We start from the raw sequence: 21,636 nt of genomic DNA on the forward strand, positions 1-21,636 counted from the left end.
TGAGTGTTCTGATAAACTGAGTTTCTCAACTGAGAATGCATATCTGATGCATCATTATATGACTGAGATGATAGTGAATGTATGATTAAAATACTGGTAAGCTAACCATACATATCTGATATGTGAATACATGACTAAACTGACTCACGAATATGCAATGGTAAAGGCACTAAGATTGAATTGAAATATGAGAACATGACTGAGTATGCTATGTGACATATGGACTGAGCATCATAAACTAAACTGAACCTTTGAATACTTGACTTACTGCTGAGGTCTAACTTGAGGGTCAACTTATGAGTACCCTCTATTCTAGAATAAATTCGTTATGCAAGGAGAAACTGTAAGATCTAAGGCATGAGAGCACTAAGAGAAGGTGGGGTATCTCCCTTTGGAATGCTATGTCCCATGAAGAACGCTTACCTTACAGAGATATTGGTTGATGCACAGGGCATCTATGAACTAGATTATAACTAAACTTTGGCAGTCAGAAACTAATGAATGATGATTGAGATGAACTGAACTTGCAACTACTAGGAGGTCCTACCTTGGAGTAGTTGCATTCTCTGAGATTTTGGATAGCATGAATAGATGCAAGGATGAGAAAACAAACCATACAAATCTGACTAGTCGCTTTCTAAACTGACTTACTGACTTTACTAACTAACTCATACTGAAACATAAGTTCGAATGAGAGAAACAGATCTAATAATGCATACCACGAACATGTAAAAATGTGTAACGTACCCGAATATAGGTTAGGAAAAATTTCTGGATCATGACGGCTTTGGAGCCTATTCTGGCACTGACCACTTTTGGTACCTTGCTGGCATAACTCTTTCCCCTTCTATGATATAACTCTACCGTCTCGCATCCTGTGGCCTGGCTTGCCACACCCAAAGCATACATCACTGCCTGCCCTACACTCACGCTTATGATGCTTACCATAAGTCTGACAAAGAGGATAGGTAAGAACTTTGCTCTCACTACCCCCTGACCTCAGCTGAGAAGGACTGTAACTACCTATTCTAGCCCTCTTATTTTCTCTCTCTTTCTTTTTAATCTTATGCTCCTCAATCTTTTGGGCATAAACCATCAGCCTAGACAAGTCCATATCACTAATCAACATTGCAGTCCAGCTCTCCTTAACTACTTTACTTGATACCCTAGAAATAAACTTATTCATTCTGGGCCTATTATCTGCCACTATGTGGGGAGTGTACCTGGCTAACTGGGTGAACTTAAGGGAGTATTCTTTCATGCTCATCGTACCCTGCCTGAGATTGATAAACTCTAACACTTTCGTCTCCTTCTTCTCTATGGGAAAGAACCTATCTAAGAAAATTATAGCAAACTCTTCCCAGTCTATGGGCTCTATATCTGTACCTATTTTTACCTTCCATTAGTTAAACCACGTATAGGCTATATCTTGTAGATGATAGGTGGCTAACTCTACACTTTCATTGGAAGTCACTCCCATGATGTCTGTGACTTTCTAAACCTGATCGAAGAACTCTTGTGGATCCTCTTCAGATTTGGAATCGGTGAATAGAGGAGGATTTATTTGGGTAAAACCTTGAATCCTAGATACAACAACATTAGCCTCTGGGTTGGCCAGAACAGCGGCTGGCCGTTCGTTCTGAGCTATGACTAAACTGGCTAGAGTAGTGAATGAAGTCCTGAATTCTACATGAGATATATATTTGTCTAGGGAATCTTCTTAGACAGGCTGAGGTGTTGACTGACTGTTGGTTCTTCTTTTACTAGTCTTTTCTGAAGACATGTCCTGTAAATAAAAGAAAGAAGTGAAGTAGATTGAGAGTTTAATTAAAGCTTTTGCTCACTGGCACGACATTAATACTGAAGAAGGGTAACTGTTCCTAGAATATCTCATAGCCTCCTACACATAAGTATGGTGCACAACACACGCATGTACAAGACTCTACTAGATGCAACTTTCATAATTCCTAGGACTCTATTGAACCTTAGGCTCTGATACCAAGTTTGTAACTTCCTGATATGCTAGACAAGAATGTTACATGGTTCTCATGACCCCGAAGAACCACAAGTTAACCCATGACTAATATCTGTACCTGTATAGTGCATAATATAACATAAAAATATGGAAACATGTACTGAATGGAAATAAGTTTCAAACTAAATAAACGTCTGATAAAAAAATGTCTGAAAATGGTATAACAATACCAAAATACCCTTACTAAAATGTCCCTCAATTTTTGGAAAGAAAAGCTGACGACACTCGTGACAAGGCGTCAAAAATGTGATAGGACATCAAAAATGTCTTCACACAGAAGCTTATTTCTAACTAAGGCTAACTACCATTTTGACATGGCTTCACAAATGTGACAGGTCGTTAAAATTGTTATCACACAGTTGCCAGCTCGACATGCTAGAGTAAAATGGGCAGAACTCCTTGCTCCGATATCGGATTTAGGCGAAATTGGTATAGTTGGAAAGATAATTCAATTATATATATGTTGGTAGGTCATGAGCTCAATAATTCATAGTATAAAAAGAGATATGCTTATTTGAAGTTGACTATGGCAATATCCTTCTCAAGAATTGAATCGGTAAGGAATGCTTTGATTCATCTGATAGCTGGGAGTTATTTGAAGACTTAATATATATCTAACTTACTCATGAAACTATAAAATAACTATGATGTACTATGCATGAGCTTGAAACATTACGCTAATATTGGTTTTAATCTTTAGGGGTATTACATGAGCCCTCCATCTTTCGAAGGCCTAGTCCTTGGGAGGGGAGTTCACTAATACAAAAAAGGGAAGTTTATTTCTTATCTTAGGGATCAAATATTGATTTCCAAAATATTTCTATGTCATCTAGTTTGGGTCAAGGATTATTACTCTAAAAGTCCCTCTTTGCAATCTGTCCCTATGGTTAATAAATTTTCTAAGGATTTTCCTAATGATCTCCTAGGAATTTCTCCCGATAGGAAAATAGATTTTGGGATTGATCTCATATCAGATACTCGTCCTATTTTTATCCCCCTTATATGATGACTTCAGCAGAGACAAAAAACTAAAGGATAAATTAAAGGATCTTTAAGATAAGGGTTTTATTAATCCTAATGTTTCACCGTGGGGTGCTCCTATACTTTTCATGAAAAATAAAGATGGGTCTCTTTGGATGCATGTAGACTATCGTCAGATGAATAAAGTAACCATGAAAAATAAGTACCTTCTTCTTAGGATTGATGACCTCTTTGATCAACTTAGGGTGCTAAGTATTTCTCTAAAGTTGATCTCCATCCAGGCTATTACCTATTGAAAATTAGAGAGGTTGATATTCCCAAGACTGCTTTTCAAACCCGGTATGGCCATTATGAGTTTTTGGTTATGTCATTTGGGTTGACTAATGCTCCAATTGCTTTCATAGATCTTATGAATTGGGTTTTTAGGCAGTTTCTAGATTTTTTTGTTATAGTCTTTATAGATGACATATTGGTGCACTCCAAAAGGGAGGAGGACAATGCAAATCACCACCTAATCATGTTGCAAACTCTTAAGGACCAAAAATTGTATGTAAAATATTCTAAGGATGAATTTTGGCTAAGTGTTGTGAGTTTTATCAAGTATGTTATTTCTAGTGAAGGGACCAGAAAAGATTGAGGCGATTAAGAAGTGGCCTAGACCCACGTCTCCAACAGATATTAGGAGATTCTTGGGCTTGGCTAGGTTCTATAAGAGGTTTAAGGAGAGTTTCTTATCTATTATTGCACCGCCTATAAGGTTGACCCAGAAAAAGGTTAAGTTTTTGTGGTCTAATGATTGAGAGGGTAGTTTTGAGAAATTAAAAGATAAGTTGACTTTTATTACTGCTTTGACCCTATCTGAGGGTACTAAGAGGTTTGTGGTGTAATATGTTGCGTCCCATGTAGGGTTGAGTTATGTTTTCATGCAACATGGTAAGGTTGTAGCTTATGCTTTTAGATAGCTGTTCATGAGAGGAATTACCAGATTCATGATCTAGAGTTGGAGGTTGTGATCTTTTCTTTGAAGATCTGGAGCCAATATTTGTATGAGGTGTGCAAGGATATTTATTCATATCATAAGAGTTTGCAATATATATTTTTGCTGAAGGAATTAAATCTCAGGTGAAGGCGGTGGCTCAAATTTCTTAAGGATTACAACATGAGTTTGTACTACCATCCAAGTACAACTACTGTTGTTATTGATACTCTTAGCAGGTTATTTATGGGGAATCTATCCCACATTTAAGAGGAGAAAAGAGGATTAGTGAAGGATATTCCCTTGTTAGCCAATCTAAGGGTTTGCCTTTTATACTTTGGGGATAGAGGGGTAATCATTCAAGAAGTGGTTAAATCGTCTCTTAGTGTTGAGGTAAAGGAGAATTAAGGTCTGGATCCCATACTTTTTCGAATCAAAAGCGATGTGGGTGTCACCAAAGAGTTGTGGCTTTCGAGATTGAGGGAGATGGTATTCTGAGGTACCAAGGGAGGTTGTGTGTTCCTGATATAGATGGGTTGAAGATTTTGATCGAAGCTCATGTTTCTAGTTATACAGTTCATACAGGTTCAACAAAGATGTATCATAATTTGAAGGAAATCTATTGGTGGAAGAATATGAAGAGGGATGTGGCAGCTTTTGTTGTCAAGTGTATGGTATACCAATAAGTTAAGGTTGAGCATTTAAGCCTGGGTGAAATGTCTCAGGAAATAGAATTATCCATGTGGAGGTGGGAAATGATTAATATGGATTTTTTTACCGGTATTCCATGGTCTCAAAATCAATATGGTTCTATTTGAGTCATTTTAGATAGAATGGCCAATTCTGCTCACTTCATACCTGTGAGGACTAACTACTCCGGAGAGGATTATGCAAAGTTGTTCATTTAGGAGATAGTGAAGTTGCATGGGGCTCTGATGTCCATTATATTTGACCGAGGTATGCAATTCTCTTCGTATTTCTGGCATTCCTTTCAGAAAGACTTGGGTACTCATTTAAACATTAGCACCGCTTTCCATCCTCAAATGGATGGCCAAGTGGAGTGTACTATTCAAACCTTGGAGGATATGGTAAGGGCCTGCTTGATTGATTTTAAAGTTAGTTGGGTTGACCATTCACATCTTATTGAATTTTCTTACAATAATAGTTATCATTCCAACATCCAAATAGCCCCCTTTGAGTCCTTTTATGGTAGAAGATGCAGGTATCTGATTGGATGGTTTTAGGTGGGTAAGATGGAAAAGGTAAAGGTTATTAGAGAAAAACTTAAGACTGCATAATGTCTCCAAAATTCTTATGTGGATGTGAGATGGAGGGAGTTGGAGTTAAAGTGAAGGATTGAGTATTCTTGAAGGTTTCTCCTATGAAAGGAGTTATAAAGTCGGAGATAAAGTAAATCTCAATCCCCGTTACATTAATCTGTATCATATTTTAAGAAGAATTGGTAATGCAATTTATGTATTGGAACTACCAATGAGTTTGGCTTCAGTTTATCTAGTATTTCATGTGTCCATGTCATGGGTGATCCTTCTTTAGTAGTGCCCATTGAGGAGCCTGTTGTTAAAGAATCGTTATCCTACAAGGATGTCTCTATTGATATATTATATAAGCAAGTTCGTAAATTGAGGATTAAGGATATAGATTCGGTGAAAGTTATTTAGAGAAATCAACAGGTAGAATAGGCTACATGGGATTTAAAAGAGGATACGAAAGCCAAGTACCCATTTTTGTTCTCAACATTGGATAAAAGTGTTTAAGGTATGAGCTTCATTCCCCTCATGTCGCATTTTGAATTTGTCCTCGGATTCTGTTGTACTGTTTCTATTATCATGCTAATAATGTCCTAACTTCTCATTTGTGGACGAATGATCCTAAAGGGGGATGATGTGAGACTGGCGTGTGTAATAATAATTTTTAACTCGAATCATGATAAGGGATGTTAAAGGGATGATTTGAGTAAGTTTTGGAATTTTTGAAAAAGTTATGGGGGTTATTTTGGGCCGCTGAACCAGTGTGGGTTAATCATAGGGATGTGGCATGCTGCCTACACCCAGCGATAAAGGCGTGGAACGCTACCTACGCTCTGCGATAAGGGCATGACAAGTCGCTGGGCGAAAATTGATCAATTTTTTGTTAGTTTGGGAGGGGGGAATTTTTGGTCTGTTTCACCTTAAAATGACTTATAAAGTTACTCAACCCCAGAAAAGCCATCAATAATTGAGTTTTACATTGTTCTTCTCCTCTTTGACTCCCAAGTCAAGAAATAGAAGGGGTTTCTCAACTATTCAATTTTCCAGGCTCTAAATTTCAATTCCTCTCTAAATTCTTTCAATTTTCAGGCAAGTCGTACACTCCCTAATTTAATTATGGTATTATTGTAGTAATTAACTTGGTATTTTGGTGTTTCTGAGTGATTGAATTATTTAGGATTGAAGGCTTTTGCTTGTTAACACATGCATTATTTTTCACTTGTTTTTAATGGGTTATTCAAGTTTTAATTGATGGGTTTTGGAACTGAATTTTAAGCATTTTTATAATGGTGAAATTAGTGACTTGGGTTTTCATAATATGGATGAATTTTGGCATAGTAAGGACATTAAACTCAACTCAAATTGTTAAATTTTGTTTCAATCAAGAATTATACATGATTTATTTATAATTTGAAAATATTGCATTGCATTAAAAGGATAAAGGATAAAAAGATTTTGGAATGCCCTTAGTGGCTATGATTTTGGATTTTAAATTGGAAATTAATGTCTAAATGGTTAAATGGATTATGGTTATGGGTTGGTATAAATGAAATAGCTTGAAATCCTGTTGGTATGACTATACCAAGTTGGAAATTCCATAATAAAAGACTCCACGATGAATGGTTGGGGTTACGTGCAAATATTTTTAATTTAGACTTAAAGAAAATTGTGTATCTCATAGAGAAGTCGTAGTCCCCATGGAACCAACACTGAAAACCATGGTGGACGATGTTGGGGGTCTATGACCATTGTGTCTGATGTACACACTATATTTTGAACGTCTATCGCCTTAGAATCCTTAGCCATTCCCCAGTACATGCGTCTAACATGGACCTAGGACCTTCTGGTAGGTAGAGACGGACCCGTATAGCTAGTGGGTGACTGGCAAGTCGGTATGAGCTACATAGTTCAGGACTAATATTTTAAACCCTCATATTAAATGTCACCTATAACTATCCCAGGATGCTCTTATTTAATGTCCCCTATAGCTATCCCAACATCTTACACATATATTTAAAATGGTTGTGCATGTGGTTTGTGCCTGAAATTTTGGTAACTGAAATTGTTTTATCCCTTCCCTTAGTTGCACGCTAGGACTCATCATATTGACCATCCCCAGATGGTACATCATTTCATGATGTAGTTTTCAAGGGATTTTCTTACGATCCTGTACAACGTTAGGTAGTTTGATACTCAAGTGGATCAGTTGTGAACCCTCTATCTTTCGAAAGGCACAGTCTATATCTCAGTTCCATTTATCCTTCTAGTACTTACGAATTTCTTTTTTCATAGTTGGGGGCATTTCCTGACATAGTAGGTATTCTTTGGGTTAGAGGATTTGTAGAAAGTATTCGGACATCATTGAAAATCTTGTTTTAACTCTCGAACTTTAAATTTATGTATCTTTTGTTGACTTTGTTGGCTTTCACCATTTACTTTTATGGTTCTATTCAGTTAAGGCTAAGGGGGTCATCTCAGGCCTTGGTTGGCGTGGGATATCCGTCACGGCCAGGCCCTGGTTCAAGTTGTGACATGTACCAGCCTAACTAGGTCATTGGATACTTGTACTCTTTTCCTTATATATATCTAGTTGTGCTATCATCTTATAATTCATTGCTTGTAATATAAAATGTAATTTTGATATTTACACTACTTTCGACCAACTAGTTCATTACTTGTCGTTTTGAGCTACAGTGTGACTTTCCTACAGAAGGGTTCAAATAGGCACCATCTTGACTCGTGAAATCTTATCGTGAAAAAAGCAATTGTCACAACTCAAGACTACCCACTAGTCATAACACAGTGCTTAGAACCACAAGTGATCCCAAGCTAACCCTTGAACTGGCATGATAATTGAGCAACAAATTTAGAATAAATAAAATATCTAAATTTGTTGTGCAGAAACATAATCATGACATAATCTCGATAAATAAAATATTGATATAGTTTACAGTCTAATAAAATTGAAGAGAGAGCTAGAATTTACATTTCATGACTCTGACTAACTATATATGAAGCCTCTACTATACTGACTATAGATAGCTAAGACATGTCCCAAACTACCACTAATCAATACATATGAATAAAAATAAAGTACATGAACTGCAACTAACTGGAGTCCATGAAATAAGAGAACTCATCACCTGCTGACTGAAAGCTGCAACTGTTTAATTATGATGTGTAGGTTACAACTGGTACCTACATTATAAGACAATGTATCATATAGACATATATGTGGATCAGTACTCCTTGAATGTACTGAGTAAGTGGGGGTGAATACAATAAGTAAAACTGACTTCATACATAATCTTAAAACATGCATGTTAAGTGGAAGTAGACTCACCAAGAGACTAAAATAACTGAAAACTGTAGGATCTTAAAACATGAGTATCAAACCTAATCTGATAAACTGGTGAATCAGTACACTTAGTTTCTTAAACCTTTATCTTTGTATAATAAATAGAACTAAATTTGGGGTACGGTAAAACATAATTATTGTATGTACATCTCATGTAAAGCTAAACATGCTGTAAAACTAAACTGAGGGTCATGTATGGATACTTACCATGAAAACATGACATGCAATATCTGAGAATTCAAGACCAAGCATAAACGTGTTTATGAGATAATCTATAAACTGAAATACTGAAGTTTGTATGATTGATTAATTGATAATCTGTACACTTGAGCAAAACAAAATTAAGATACACTAAATACTAACTAAAACTGTAGGAGATATCATGTAACCGACATAAACCATGTGAGCTATCATGGAGTCCAACGTCTGAGCCAAGTTGAGGAGGGTTGTTTGATCCTTGCCATCGGAATAGAACCCGAACTAGACTGATCACCAAACTGACTCCATATTGGGAAAGGGGAAACACTCTCTGGTGAGGTCCCTAAACCTATGGTGGCACATAGTTTTGGGGGAAGTAGGATGTGTTGAACCCACACTTCCCATTCAGTGCTAAATCCTACTCCCAACTGAAAGACACTGAAATACTAACTAGTGCATGCACTAATAACTAATAATTGATAAGCTCAGGTCATGGTATTCTAAAAATAAGAGTGCATACATATTCTGTGGGAATTATAAGCGCATAAACTGATAATACTCTACAGGATCATAGTGTTCTGAATATGATATTAAAACCATGGTCTGACTGACCTATTACTTGAAAAATGGAAATCATGTAAAATGCATAGGTATCGAGTGTTCATAACCCTTCATCACCAAATGACCATAAAATATGATAACAAAACTGAAAAACAATAGTATGGAAATATAGTTGTTAGACCCAAAATGTGGACATCTCACCGAAAAGTGAAAAATATGAACTTGAACATGGGCATATCTTAAAACATGAGAAAACAACATGGTTACATGGATAAATTTATAATTCGCTATTATAACATGAAATTCACTTGGAGATGACATGATACATTGGAACTTGAATCATGAGATAATTCTGACTTTTCATGAAATCATACGTGGACGTTTCAGTATATAAGCATAATACGTGAATTTGAGAATGAAAACATATTAAACGCAAGGGACTAGCAATTTCTCATCCAAGTAATGGAATTCAAGATAAAACATCAAACTTGAAACATGAATAAATACAACTCTTATGATCTTTAGTTCCTTAATCACATAATAATGCTATATTTTCACACATAGGGATTTGGGATGAATTCTATCTTAAAACATGTAAATTTAACTTAAAAAGTCATTAATTTAGACACAAGGTTGAAAGGTTAACCTTGTTCAAAACCGCACATACCTTAATTTAAAATATTCATGAAGAAATCATGAAATTAAAGCTTGAATCCTTGTTTCTTGAGAGAAGAAGCTTGGATTATTGTTCTTGAGAAAGAGGAGGATTTTTACGTGAGTTTATTTGAAGAAGTTGGGCAAATAATATCCTTTTGGGTGTTATAATTCATGCCTTGAACTTTTGAGATTGAGGGTAAAGCACCAAAGTCCCCTTTAACCCTTAAGAAGCTGAAACTGTGAAGAAATAAACCTAATATCGTACCCTTTAGTGGGGAGTAGCCCCCGCCCCACTCATCTTATCCTGGGGGACTAACCCCACAGCGCGACCTTATCACATTCCCTTACTGCCTCTCACAAAAAAGGCGATAATGTTTTTCTAGAGTATTGGATTAAAGCAAATTTTGTACCTTGTAAAGCTAACTCAATTATCTATTATTTGGTGGGTATTGAGATGCCAAATTCCACATATATAAAAAGTTATATACGTTCAAAGTAGACCCTTGTAGAATCGAATACAAAGATTTGGCTGAATCAAAGGCTCTTAGCTCAACTTTTCTCTAAATGAATACAAAGATTTGGCCGAATCAAAGGCTCTTGGCTTAACTTTTCTTTAAGTTATTCCTATGAACATTTTTCATATCGAAAGCACTTCACACAGTAGGATAATGATCATGACACATGTATTCAAATACCAACATAGGATTAAAGTTTACACACATAGGAATAATGATTCAAAGTGTAGCCCAAAAATATGGGGTGTTATATTATCTCCCCTTTGGAATTAATCATCCTTAAATAATGGATAGGAACTCGTTGAAGTCTTAGAAGTAGGTAATAATGCACACATGATATGTCTATTAATGAAAGGTGTGGTTGAGCTAAAACATTAAAAACTTCTATCATGAAATTGATTCTTGATCTGCGTTGACTTTTCTTACTATAAGGAGCTAATTCATGCAACGAGTTTAGAACTCACTTTAAGTGTTCATAACACAATCATGCACATAGAATGGCGAGGTGATAACTTATGTAAGAAATAATCATGAGATAACTAGACTAAGATCATACAAGGGGTATTACACTTTTTGAGCTGAAATACATGGAAAGTTGGGATCATTCATTGAACACTTATGAACTGAATCATAACTACATAGCTGAATCTGAAGCTGAATCTGAAATATGATGCATGAATTGAACTAAATTCATAAATTGCATGGACGTTAATGAATTAACTCATGGAATAGCCATATTTATGACACCTTGGATAGTAAGACTAGATGGAAAGATGGAAAACCATAGGAACTTGTTTGTCTAACTGCTAAATTGAATTGCTGCTATACAAATTGGATCATAGAAAAAGTTTATACCTAAATAGAGTATTTCTTCAACACTCTTTGCAAGAAGTTCTAACAACATTGGGGAGAAAAAAATTCTTGGGCATGATATTAATAAGATATCCGAGTAAGGAATATTAACATGAACTCTATAACATGGAACGTAGGGCTATAAAACTTACTAGGCTTTAGTCGATGCGACTTATAACGCTCAAGCTTAGCCCCAATTCTGAGTTTAACTAAATTCTCTCACTATGTTCAAGCCTACTGGAAAGCACAAGATACTGCACATAACACCATAATACTAGTCTGAACCATGAATTCAATACCCCAAGCGTGTTTCACATATTTCATCTCATGTATAATTCTCATTACCACTTTAAAAACTATATTAAACCTCTTACTAGGAATTTACTAACATATAATGTGTTCTTCCACTTATATACCAACATGACATTTCATCCTATCATTATAACCACATACAAACTTCTAAACAAATACCCATAAAAACATCTTTCTCATGTTCTCTAAAACCTAATCAATAACAACTTTCTTGCACTATCCTTAGGAAGAAACACATATGATTCCTAACTAACCATGAAATATAACGAAATTTCTATCTCAATCATCCATCATGCTTATAGCCTGAGATACAACAAGCATGTAACAATCTTTCCCTAACATGAGGTATTTACTCTCTTCTATCTAAGAAATTACTCATCACTACTATCTTTACATAAGGAGAGATCACTGAAAGATTAGAACATGAGGACCTGAAACATGAAAGAATACTATACATAACTTGGACACTTAACTGAGGCCTGAGAAATAGAGTATCAAAAGCATAAATTCATTAAAGAGAGCTAAACTGAGGACTTACAAGACATAATCTGAGTTTCATTGGTCATTAAGAGTGCACCATGAGTTATGGTAACTGAACATATTGTAAAGCATGAGTACATGAATCATGAGTTGCATGACATGAGTTTGGAGTTCATAAATTCATGGAATGTGATTCGTACTGCTGAGTGAACTGGAACTCCTTATATTAGAAATCGAAAGCGTACATGATTTTATGGAAAGTGCATGAATATGATCTATGCTTCAGAGAGCTACCATGTAACGCATGGATAGATGTCGTGATTACTGAAGTAAAAAACTTTGGACTGAGATAAGAATGGGTCGGGCGTCTTCCCCCCTACTACTATTATACAATATACTGGCATCACTACCAGAATTTGAGAGTCTGACTTGGTTTTTTATTCTATCATCTCCCTCTTATCTTTAAGACATAATTATAAGTCTGTACCCCTTAGATAAACTCTAAAATCAATTGTAACCACTTTATTCTAGAGCCTGAGATATAAAAATACACAACAATAATAAACTCACTCTGAAGTACCTAAAAGTGTACAACCCTCTGCTAGTACTTTCTTCTGAGATACAACTCTTATCTTTCCATGGCCTCAATAGTCACCATACAATAACTTAAACACTTACTAAATTAGAAAGCTTTAGGAGTATCACCATACCATGAGTTCACACTATCTAGAATTTCAAACTTTTCTTTCTATTTGCCCAATCATCAAATATTCGACTTAGATTTTAACACATAATTTGGATATTCACAAACTCTTAATGAACCATACTGCTTCCATCATAGCCTACTAGTATCACATCTCTAAACTTATATTTTTTCCTAAAAAAAAAAGAGAATTACCATTACTCCAATATTCCCAACATCATAATACAAAATTTTGAATCAACAAACTCAAATTCTTGCATGCACTATTTCAAGCGTACTGATTCACCTTTCATAAAACTAGCCACATGATACATAATCTACTAAATTCAGACAACACAATCCCCACTTTACTACTGCCAAACCTCTGGGTCCATACTTTTAACTCTAGATTACATGCTATCATAGGATTCTGAGAAGGGATCTGAAAGCACATATGACTTTAGCTTAGTGCATGATTTTCGTGAACATGAATGAAATCTTTCGAACTTTAGAACTTAAAAGCACTAATGGGATACTTTCGAGCCTGCATAAAATCCCACAACTTTTTGTGGAAACTATCTAGGAAGACTCTGTCTGTAAGGATTTAAGCTTGGCTATTTCTGTTGCCTCAAGAATAAGATAGAATTGGCACAAATAGATTAACATAAACTTAGAGAACACTTTTAATGAATGATCTGAGACATGAAAGAAGGGAGTCATTTCTTAAATGCCCTGTAGCCTTTTGAATAAAAATACAAATGTCTTCATATCGTTCTGCAAGACTCTACTAGACACAGCTTCATAGACACCCTAGGATGCTAGAACTCTATGCTATGATACCAAATTTGTAATGACCCGAGACTACTCCCTAGTCGTAACACGATGCTTAGAACCACAAGCACTGATAACTCATGAATTGGCATGATACTTGATAACTCATGAACTAGACAAGCACTGATAACTCTATGCTCTGATAACTCATGAACTAGCATGATACTTGAGCAACCAATTAAGAATAAATAAAATAGCTAAATTTGTGTGCGGGAAAATAATCAATACATAATTCGAATAAATAAAATACCGATGAAGTTTATAGTCTGATAAAATGGAAAAGAGAACTGAAATTTATATTTCATGATTCTGACTGACTATCTATGAAGCCTCTACTATACCGACTATATTATACTGACTATAGATAGTTGGGAAATTCCTCCAAATACCACTAATCAATACATATGAATAATAAAAATAAAGTACATGAACTACAACTGACTAGAGTCCCTGAAATTAGAGAACTCATCACCTGTTGACTGGAAGCTGCAACTGTTTGATTATGATGTGTAGGTCACAACTGGTACCTACATTATAAGACAATGTATCACATAGACATATATGTGGATTAGTACTTTTGGAATGTATGAGTAAGTGAGGGTGAATGCTATCGGTAAAACTGACTTCATACACAATCTTAAAATACGCATGTTAAGTGTAAGTAGACTCACCAAGGACTAAAATAATTGAAAGCTGTAGTATCTTAAACATGAGTATCAAACCTAATCTGATAAACTGATGAATCAGTACACTTAGTTTCTTAAAGCTTTATCTTTGTAGAATAAATAGAACTAAAGTTGGGGTACGGTAAAACATGATTATTGTATGTACATCTCATGTAAAGCTAAACATGCTGTAAAACTAAACTGAGGGTCATGTATGGATACTTAGCATGAAAACATGACATGTAATATCTGAGAATTAAAGACCAAGCATAAATATATTTCTAAGATAATCTATAAACTGAGAGGTTGAAGTCTATATGACTGATTAATTGACAATCTGTACATTTGGTCAAGTAAAACTGAATTGAGATACACTGAATACTGACTGAAACTGTAGGAGGTATCATGTAACCGACATAAACCATGTGAGATGTCATAGAGTCCAATGTCTGACCCACGTTGACGAGTTCTATCTTTGCCACTGAAATAGAAACTGAAATAGAATGATCACTAAACTGAGCCCATATTGGGCAATGGGAAACACTCTCTGGCGAGGCCCCTAAAACTATGGTGGCACGTAGTTTTTGGGAAAGTATGATGTACTGAACCCACACTTCCCACTCGGTGCTAAATCCTACTCCCAACTAAAAGACACTAAAATACTAACTAGTGTATGCACTAATAACTAATAAGATTGGGTCATGGTATTCTGAAAATAACAATGCATACAGATTCTATGGTAATTATAAGCATATACACTGATAATGCATAACTTGGTCATGGTGTTCTGAATATGATATTAAAACCATGGTCTGATTGACTTCTTACTTGAAAGATGGAAATCATGTAGAGCGCATAGATATCGAGTGTTCATAACCCACCACACTGAGTGACCATTAAATACGATAACAAAACTTAAAAACAATAGTATGGAAACATAGTTCATAGACCCAAAATCTGGACATCTCACCGAAAAGTGAAAAGCATGAACTTGAACATGGGCATATCTTAAAACATAAGAAAACAACATGATTACATGGATAAATTTATAATTCGCAATTATAACATGAAATTCACTTAGAGATGACATGATAAATTGGAACTTGAAGCATGACATACTTCTGAATTTTCGTGAAATCATACGTGGACATTTAGTATATAAGCATGATATGTGAATTTGAGCATGAAAACATATTAAACTTAAGGGACTAGCAATTTCTCATCAAAGTAATGAAATTCAAGATAAGACATCAAACTTGTAGTTGGAAACATGAATAAATACAACTCTTAAAATCTTTAGTCCCATAATCACGTGAAAATGCTATATTTTTGCACATAAGCATTTGGGATGAGTTCTATCTTAAAACATGTAAATTTAACTAGAAAAATAATGAATTTGGACACATATTTGAAAGGTTAACCTTGTTTAAAAGCCCACATACTTGAATTGAACGAATTAATAAAGAAATCTTGAAATTGAAGATTGAATCCTTGTGTTCTTTAGAGAAGAATCTTGGATTATTTTTCTTGGAAAAGGGGAGGGTTTTTACGTGAGTTGATTTGAAGAAGATGGGCAAATAATGCCCTTTTGGGTATTATAATTCGTTCCTTGAACGTTTGAGGCTGAGGGGAAAGGATTAAAGTTCCTGTTGACCCTGAAGAAGATGAAAGAGTGAAGGAATAGACCCCGCATTGTGCCCCTTCGTCCGGGGGAGTATCCCCCACGCCGCTCGCCTTATCCCAGGGGACTAACCCCCACAGTTCAGGCGTGCCACCTACCTTTACTACCTTTCACAAAAAAATACCATAACATTTCACTTGGGTATCAGATTAAGGTAAAATTAGTGTCGTTCGAAAGCTAACTCAATTATCTATAGTTTGGTGGGTCTTAAGATGCAAAATTCCATATATATAAAAATTTATATGCATTCAAAGTAGACCCTTGTAGAATCAAATACAAATATTTGACCTAATCAAAGGCACTTAGCTCAACTTTGCTCTAAGTGATTCCTATGAATATTTTTTACATCAAAAGTACTTCACACACTAGGATAATAATCATGAAATATGTATTTAAAAATTTCAATCATGGGATTAAAATTTATATACGTAGGAACGGTTATTCGAAGTCTAGACAAAAAACGCAGGGTGTTACAACAATAAACATAAATTCCTAATCAAACTCAACATTCAGATCCCATGAATTTCAAGACTAAAGGTCTTCTTACCTTCAATCAAATTGTATAGGAATAGCAATTGTACTCATTGGGGCTCATACTTGGGATGGATTTATCGGAATTCATCTTGAAATTAGAACTGGAATAGAAACAGAAAATACACGGGAAATCATCTAAACCATTCATGAGACACCATAGACATTCTTGCTTCATCGGAACTCCAAAGCTCATAGAAGAAGTAAAATATTAGGCCTTTTGATTTTGAGCTACAAAGAGAGGGGTACAAATATTCAATTTGGATGAAGGAGAGTATAAGGGTTGTTTGGTAGTGTTCATCGGTGGTTTCACAGGATGGTGATATGTTTCACTTGACAAAGATGACCATTGGTGGTGATTTATTTTTGAGGGGCTAGCATGGTGATGAGGTCCGATGGAGAGTGGAAAAGAATACAGATGAGCAAAACTGAAGAGCAATGGATGAAGGAAATGAATTCACCAACTAATGTAGGTCAGAGATAGTGGTGGAGCAACAGTGAGACACAAGAAAAAGACGAAGATAGCACTGATAGAGGTAGTGATGGTCGTTAGAGAAAAAGGATGACGATGGTTGGGAAATGTGGCAGTGATGAAGATGAGAAAATAGAGTTGGGTTCTCACGTGTTGGATCATTAAAAGGGAAATAAAAAGGAAAATTGATCACGAACCATTAGATTAGTGGGATAGATGGTTGTGATCGAAATTTGAGATGGGTCAGGTTGTGGATCGTGAAATTGGGTAAATTTAATTCATCCAAATTTTAGTTTAATTTGTATCAATTAAGATCGAATAGGGAATTTTCTAGTAAGTACTACTGAAATCGATTTAGGCTAAAATTGACATCAATTAAATACGAAGTGGATAGAAATTAAATGAATTGGAAAAAATCAAATAGAATTAGATTGTCATTTAATAAATATAATACCATAAATATAATTCAATAGATAAGTAATAGTGAAAAAATTATAATACCATAAATATTAAATAAAAATATTATTTGAAATTAATCATAAATAAAGTATGAAAATTGTGAAAAATTACATTTGAAATGAGACGTTATTTAACTAAAATATTTATATATACAAACTATGTACGAAATTAATAACAATAGTAAATAATACATTTGTAAATTTTGAAACTAAGATATGTCAAAAAAATAATAAAATATATGACTAATTGTTAAAATATATAAATAATGAAATTTAATATTTGAAAAACGTTTGAAAGACGTTAATTAGTTAAATAGTTAATCAAGTTAAGTATAGGGAGATCAAAACTGAGTATCCATAGAGGTTATCAACCCTTGTTTAATAGGTTGAGCCTTATACATGGATAATTAATTTGAGATCTACGATAAGGTTTAATAAAACAAACACTCATAGACTTATTGGTGACTTGAGTGATATTCATCTAATAGTGGTGACCAGTTATTTAGGTGAATCTAACTTACCGATTTTGCATACTAAGCATCAGGATAGATTACTAGTACGCTAGACCTAGTGAGTTATGAAATCATAGGGAACATAATCCCAGTCCATTCTCACTGATTGATTACGACACAACAAACTGTCAATCCTTGTTACTTGTTACTCAATTTTCTAAATTGTTACTCTTTACTTAGATTTCCCCTTTTTGAAATAATCTATTAATAGTTTAATAATCACATTGACCTAGCTTCTAACTATATTTCATGTGAAATCAACATCAACCTTAGTTGTGTTCTATATTAGATCAACGACAGTGTTGTACATTATTGTGAGGCGTAACTAGGCGATATCAATTATTCTTATTCTCTTTTAGCTTTAGAATATTTTTATTATTATTTTATAATATATAGGCCAATTGACCATACTCATATCATATTACTCCCTCTATTTTAAAATAATTGAATTGTGGAGGTATTTTTTACTAGTGTTCAAAATAAATGAATTTTTCAAAGCCCAAGAGAATTGTTGAAACTTTTTTAGATATACTCCCTCCGTCCCATTTTATCCGTCCCAAATTTCCTAATCTGGTGTCCCATTTTACTTGTCCTTTTTTACTTATCAAGACAAGACAATTTTTTTTTTCATATTTTACCCTTTGCATTAATTACTTTTTCTTTAAATTAAAATGTAAACATCATTTAATAGGGGTATTGGACTAAACTAGCCATGTTATTTATTATTTTTCTTAATAGCTGTGCCATCCCAATTTGGGACGAATAAAATGGGACGGAGGGAATATATCCTTAATGAGGTTGTTAAACACTTCACATTTTCTAGAAGAATATATTAAGAATCATTAAAATGGTAAAAGTAGAAAGTAATCTACAAATTATGTCCTTAGATATTTTTCTTAAAGGGTATTTTATATCCCAATAATTTAATTATTTTGGAATGGAGGAAGTATAACTTTTTTTTTGGGTCTGATTTATCGTGGTTCAAGATTTCCAGTTGTTAACTTCCACATGATGTCCTGATTATTTCGATCCGTAACACATTTCACTAATACTTTTTCCAACGTAATGAATGCACTTATTTTCCTAACCGATGAATAGGGAGAACAGTATAGTCAAAATGATTATATACCAAATCTAGTTAAACTACAAACAACTTTCTGGTTTATTTACACCATAGGAAGTTCCAACAGCATTGGAGCATAATGCTTGTGCTTGTTGATTTTTAAAGGTTAGATTTACATCTTCCAGTCTAATCCCTTGGCACGGATAAGCCTTACTACAAGCAAGTTTCAAAGCAACTTGGGATGCTGATGTTCCATGAATGTCTTGATATGTTACATCGCGTATCTTAACTCCTGATACCTGTGAATTTAAAAAACGTACAGTTACTTCCTAATGTACATATACATTGGACTTTTCTTAAGTCATCGTCATCATGCATAATTTGTATACGATTGCAAGTTAGATATCCGAATATGATAGGGTCACATAACGGAGATCTATATGAAAAATGAGTGTACAACATAAATTTAGATGGTTAGGTAATTGATTTAGAAGATCACATAACTATTTAAATATAAATATGTTGTTCAATCTAATTTCTAAATGCGGCAAGAGTACCTGGCCAGGACAATTCTTTTGATCAGGGCAATATTCTTGGTCAATTAAGATGGGGTATCTGGCGTTAACCATCACAGAATGTTGAAAGACAACATCCTTCACAAATCCATTGCTAGGCCTTGCCCATGTCTTTATTCTCAGACCATTTTGAGTACCTCTAAATGTAGTGGTCTTTACTGTGACATTTTGAACTCCAGGTTCTTGCATACTCCAGCCTAAACTTCCAATGCTGCAAAAAGAATTGCCCACAGAAAGAAAAGTTTTAGCATATTGCCAAACCCCCCTAAAAGATTCAAGAGTGAAGGTAGCCAAATCAAAGAGAACGAAGAGTTTAGTTCTACGTGCTGACCGTGTAACAAATACCAATAATGTAAAAAACAATTACATTGCTAGGATATATAACTTAAATCTAATAAGGAAAAATCTTATACTGAAATTTTATTATATATGCATGAGCTTTTAATTTGCCATTTTACCTTATGCCGTGACCAGGGCCGCAGGAGACATTTTCAATCCATATGTTGGAGGTGCCAGGGCCTATTGATACACAGTCATCGCCAGTACCAATTACAGTTTTCAAAATGGTGACACCAGAAGAACCTTCTATGTGAATCCCATCAGTGTTTGGGCTACTAGCTGAGGCTGAAATTTTCATTTCCTGTAGCTTAGTATTTTGGCACCCATCTATAACCACATGGAACATCTGGCTATTTAATGAAGTCAATCCACTTATCACTATGTTGTTTGAATTGTAAAAGGCAAGTGTCTGCATGTCACACATTTTTCCAATGCAAAAAAAGAAATCAAAATTTGAACACGATATATATATAAATTATATATATGGACAATGAGTAAATTAGATTTTAGAGAAAGATGAGTTTCGAGTAGCTAGCTCAAAAGCCTGTTTCATGGTTAATTAAAACAAAATAATTGTACAAAAGGGCAGCCCGGCGTGCGTAGACTTTATATCCCGCATGAAGAGGAGGAATATAAGAACTCAATCTTTACGATCCTGCATGTGCTTAGACTTTAGTCAGTGATAAACACACATCAAATTTACATTTATGATTCGCCTCTACATGTGACCTCCTGGCCATACGGTGACAACTCTTTTCCATTGCATCACAACTTTCAAGAAAATAATAAAATAACAAAATTAAATAAAAAGATGGAACATACCGTTGCACCAGGAGGACAACTTTTGTCTGAGGTTTTACAAGCCCAAAGACCAGCACCTTGACCATCAAAAGTTCCACCAGAAATTTTGAGTCCGTTGACTCTCTCAAACTTTATCCAATTTCCAGTATTACCTATAACTCTATAATCAGAGGGAGCCACTAAGGTACCATCAATCTTTATTGTAGTAGCTTTATTCTTGCAATATTGTCCCCAAAATGCCACACTTCCTATTAAATACCTTCCTTGTGGCACATATATCATGACAGGCTTTGTGGAAGCACAAGCTGCAGCCCATGCATTCATAAATGCTTTTGTTGAATCGGTCTTCTCATCAGGTTTGGCTCCATAACTCTGCACGTTGTAACTAATCTTCGTTCCAGATGATGAATGGAAGAATAACATCATGATGACTTGAAGAAGAATTTGGATTCTCATTTTTCTCGAAGTTAATTAATTAGAGAAAAGAAAATGGCTTGTCTTTGAGTAATGACTACTTAATTTGCTGATCTTTTATATTTATAGGGCTTTGGAGTGCATGAACTTCGTCTGTTGCATGGATTAATTGGAGAAAGGTGCGCCATTAATTATTTGGTCTATATTCAAAAATTCCCTTTGTAAGTCAACTTTTTTTTTTTTCAATAGATACTCAATCCTTCCATCTTTTTATGTTTACTATAACTGGTCATTTAACTTTACTTGTTCCGCTTAAAAAATCAAGAGATAATTATTATTTTGTAGCTCGAAAAAAATTGGCAAGAGTACCCACTTCCAAAACTATTTTGATTATTTTTGATTTAATTTTTAGGGTTAGA

The 21,636-nt window shown here is 34.7% G+C and overlaps 1 protein-coding gene across 1 annotated transcript; it reads right to left on the minus strand.

Annotated features, from left to right (window-relative positions):
* Positions 1 to 19,168: 19,168 nt before the first annotated feature.
* LOC107841903 (polygalacturonase-like) lies at positions 19,169 to 21,281 on the minus strand. The gene is made up of 4 exons (XM_016685757.2): positions 20,825 to 21,281; positions 20,122 to 20,411; positions 19,646 to 19,874; positions 19,169 to 19,387 (listed from the first exon to the last, which is right to left on the minus strand). The coding sequence occupies exons 1-4, from the start codon at positions 21,257 to 21,259 to the stop codon at positions 19,169 to 19,171; spliced, it is 1,173 nt and encodes a 390-aa protein (XP_016541243.1). The 5' UTR covers positions 21,260 to 21,281.
* Positions 21,282 to 21,636: the final 355 nt, after the last annotated feature.

Source organism: Capsicum annuum, unplaced genomic scaffold, assembly GCF_002878395.1.
Source record: "Capsicum annuum cultivar UCD-10X-F1 unplaced genomic scaffold, UCD10Xv1.1 ctg1934, whole genome shotgun sequence".
In the NCBI taxonomy this organism is placed as follows: domain Eukaryota; kingdom Viridiplantae; phylum Streptophyta; class Magnoliopsida; order Solanales; family Solanaceae; genus Capsicum; species Capsicum annuum.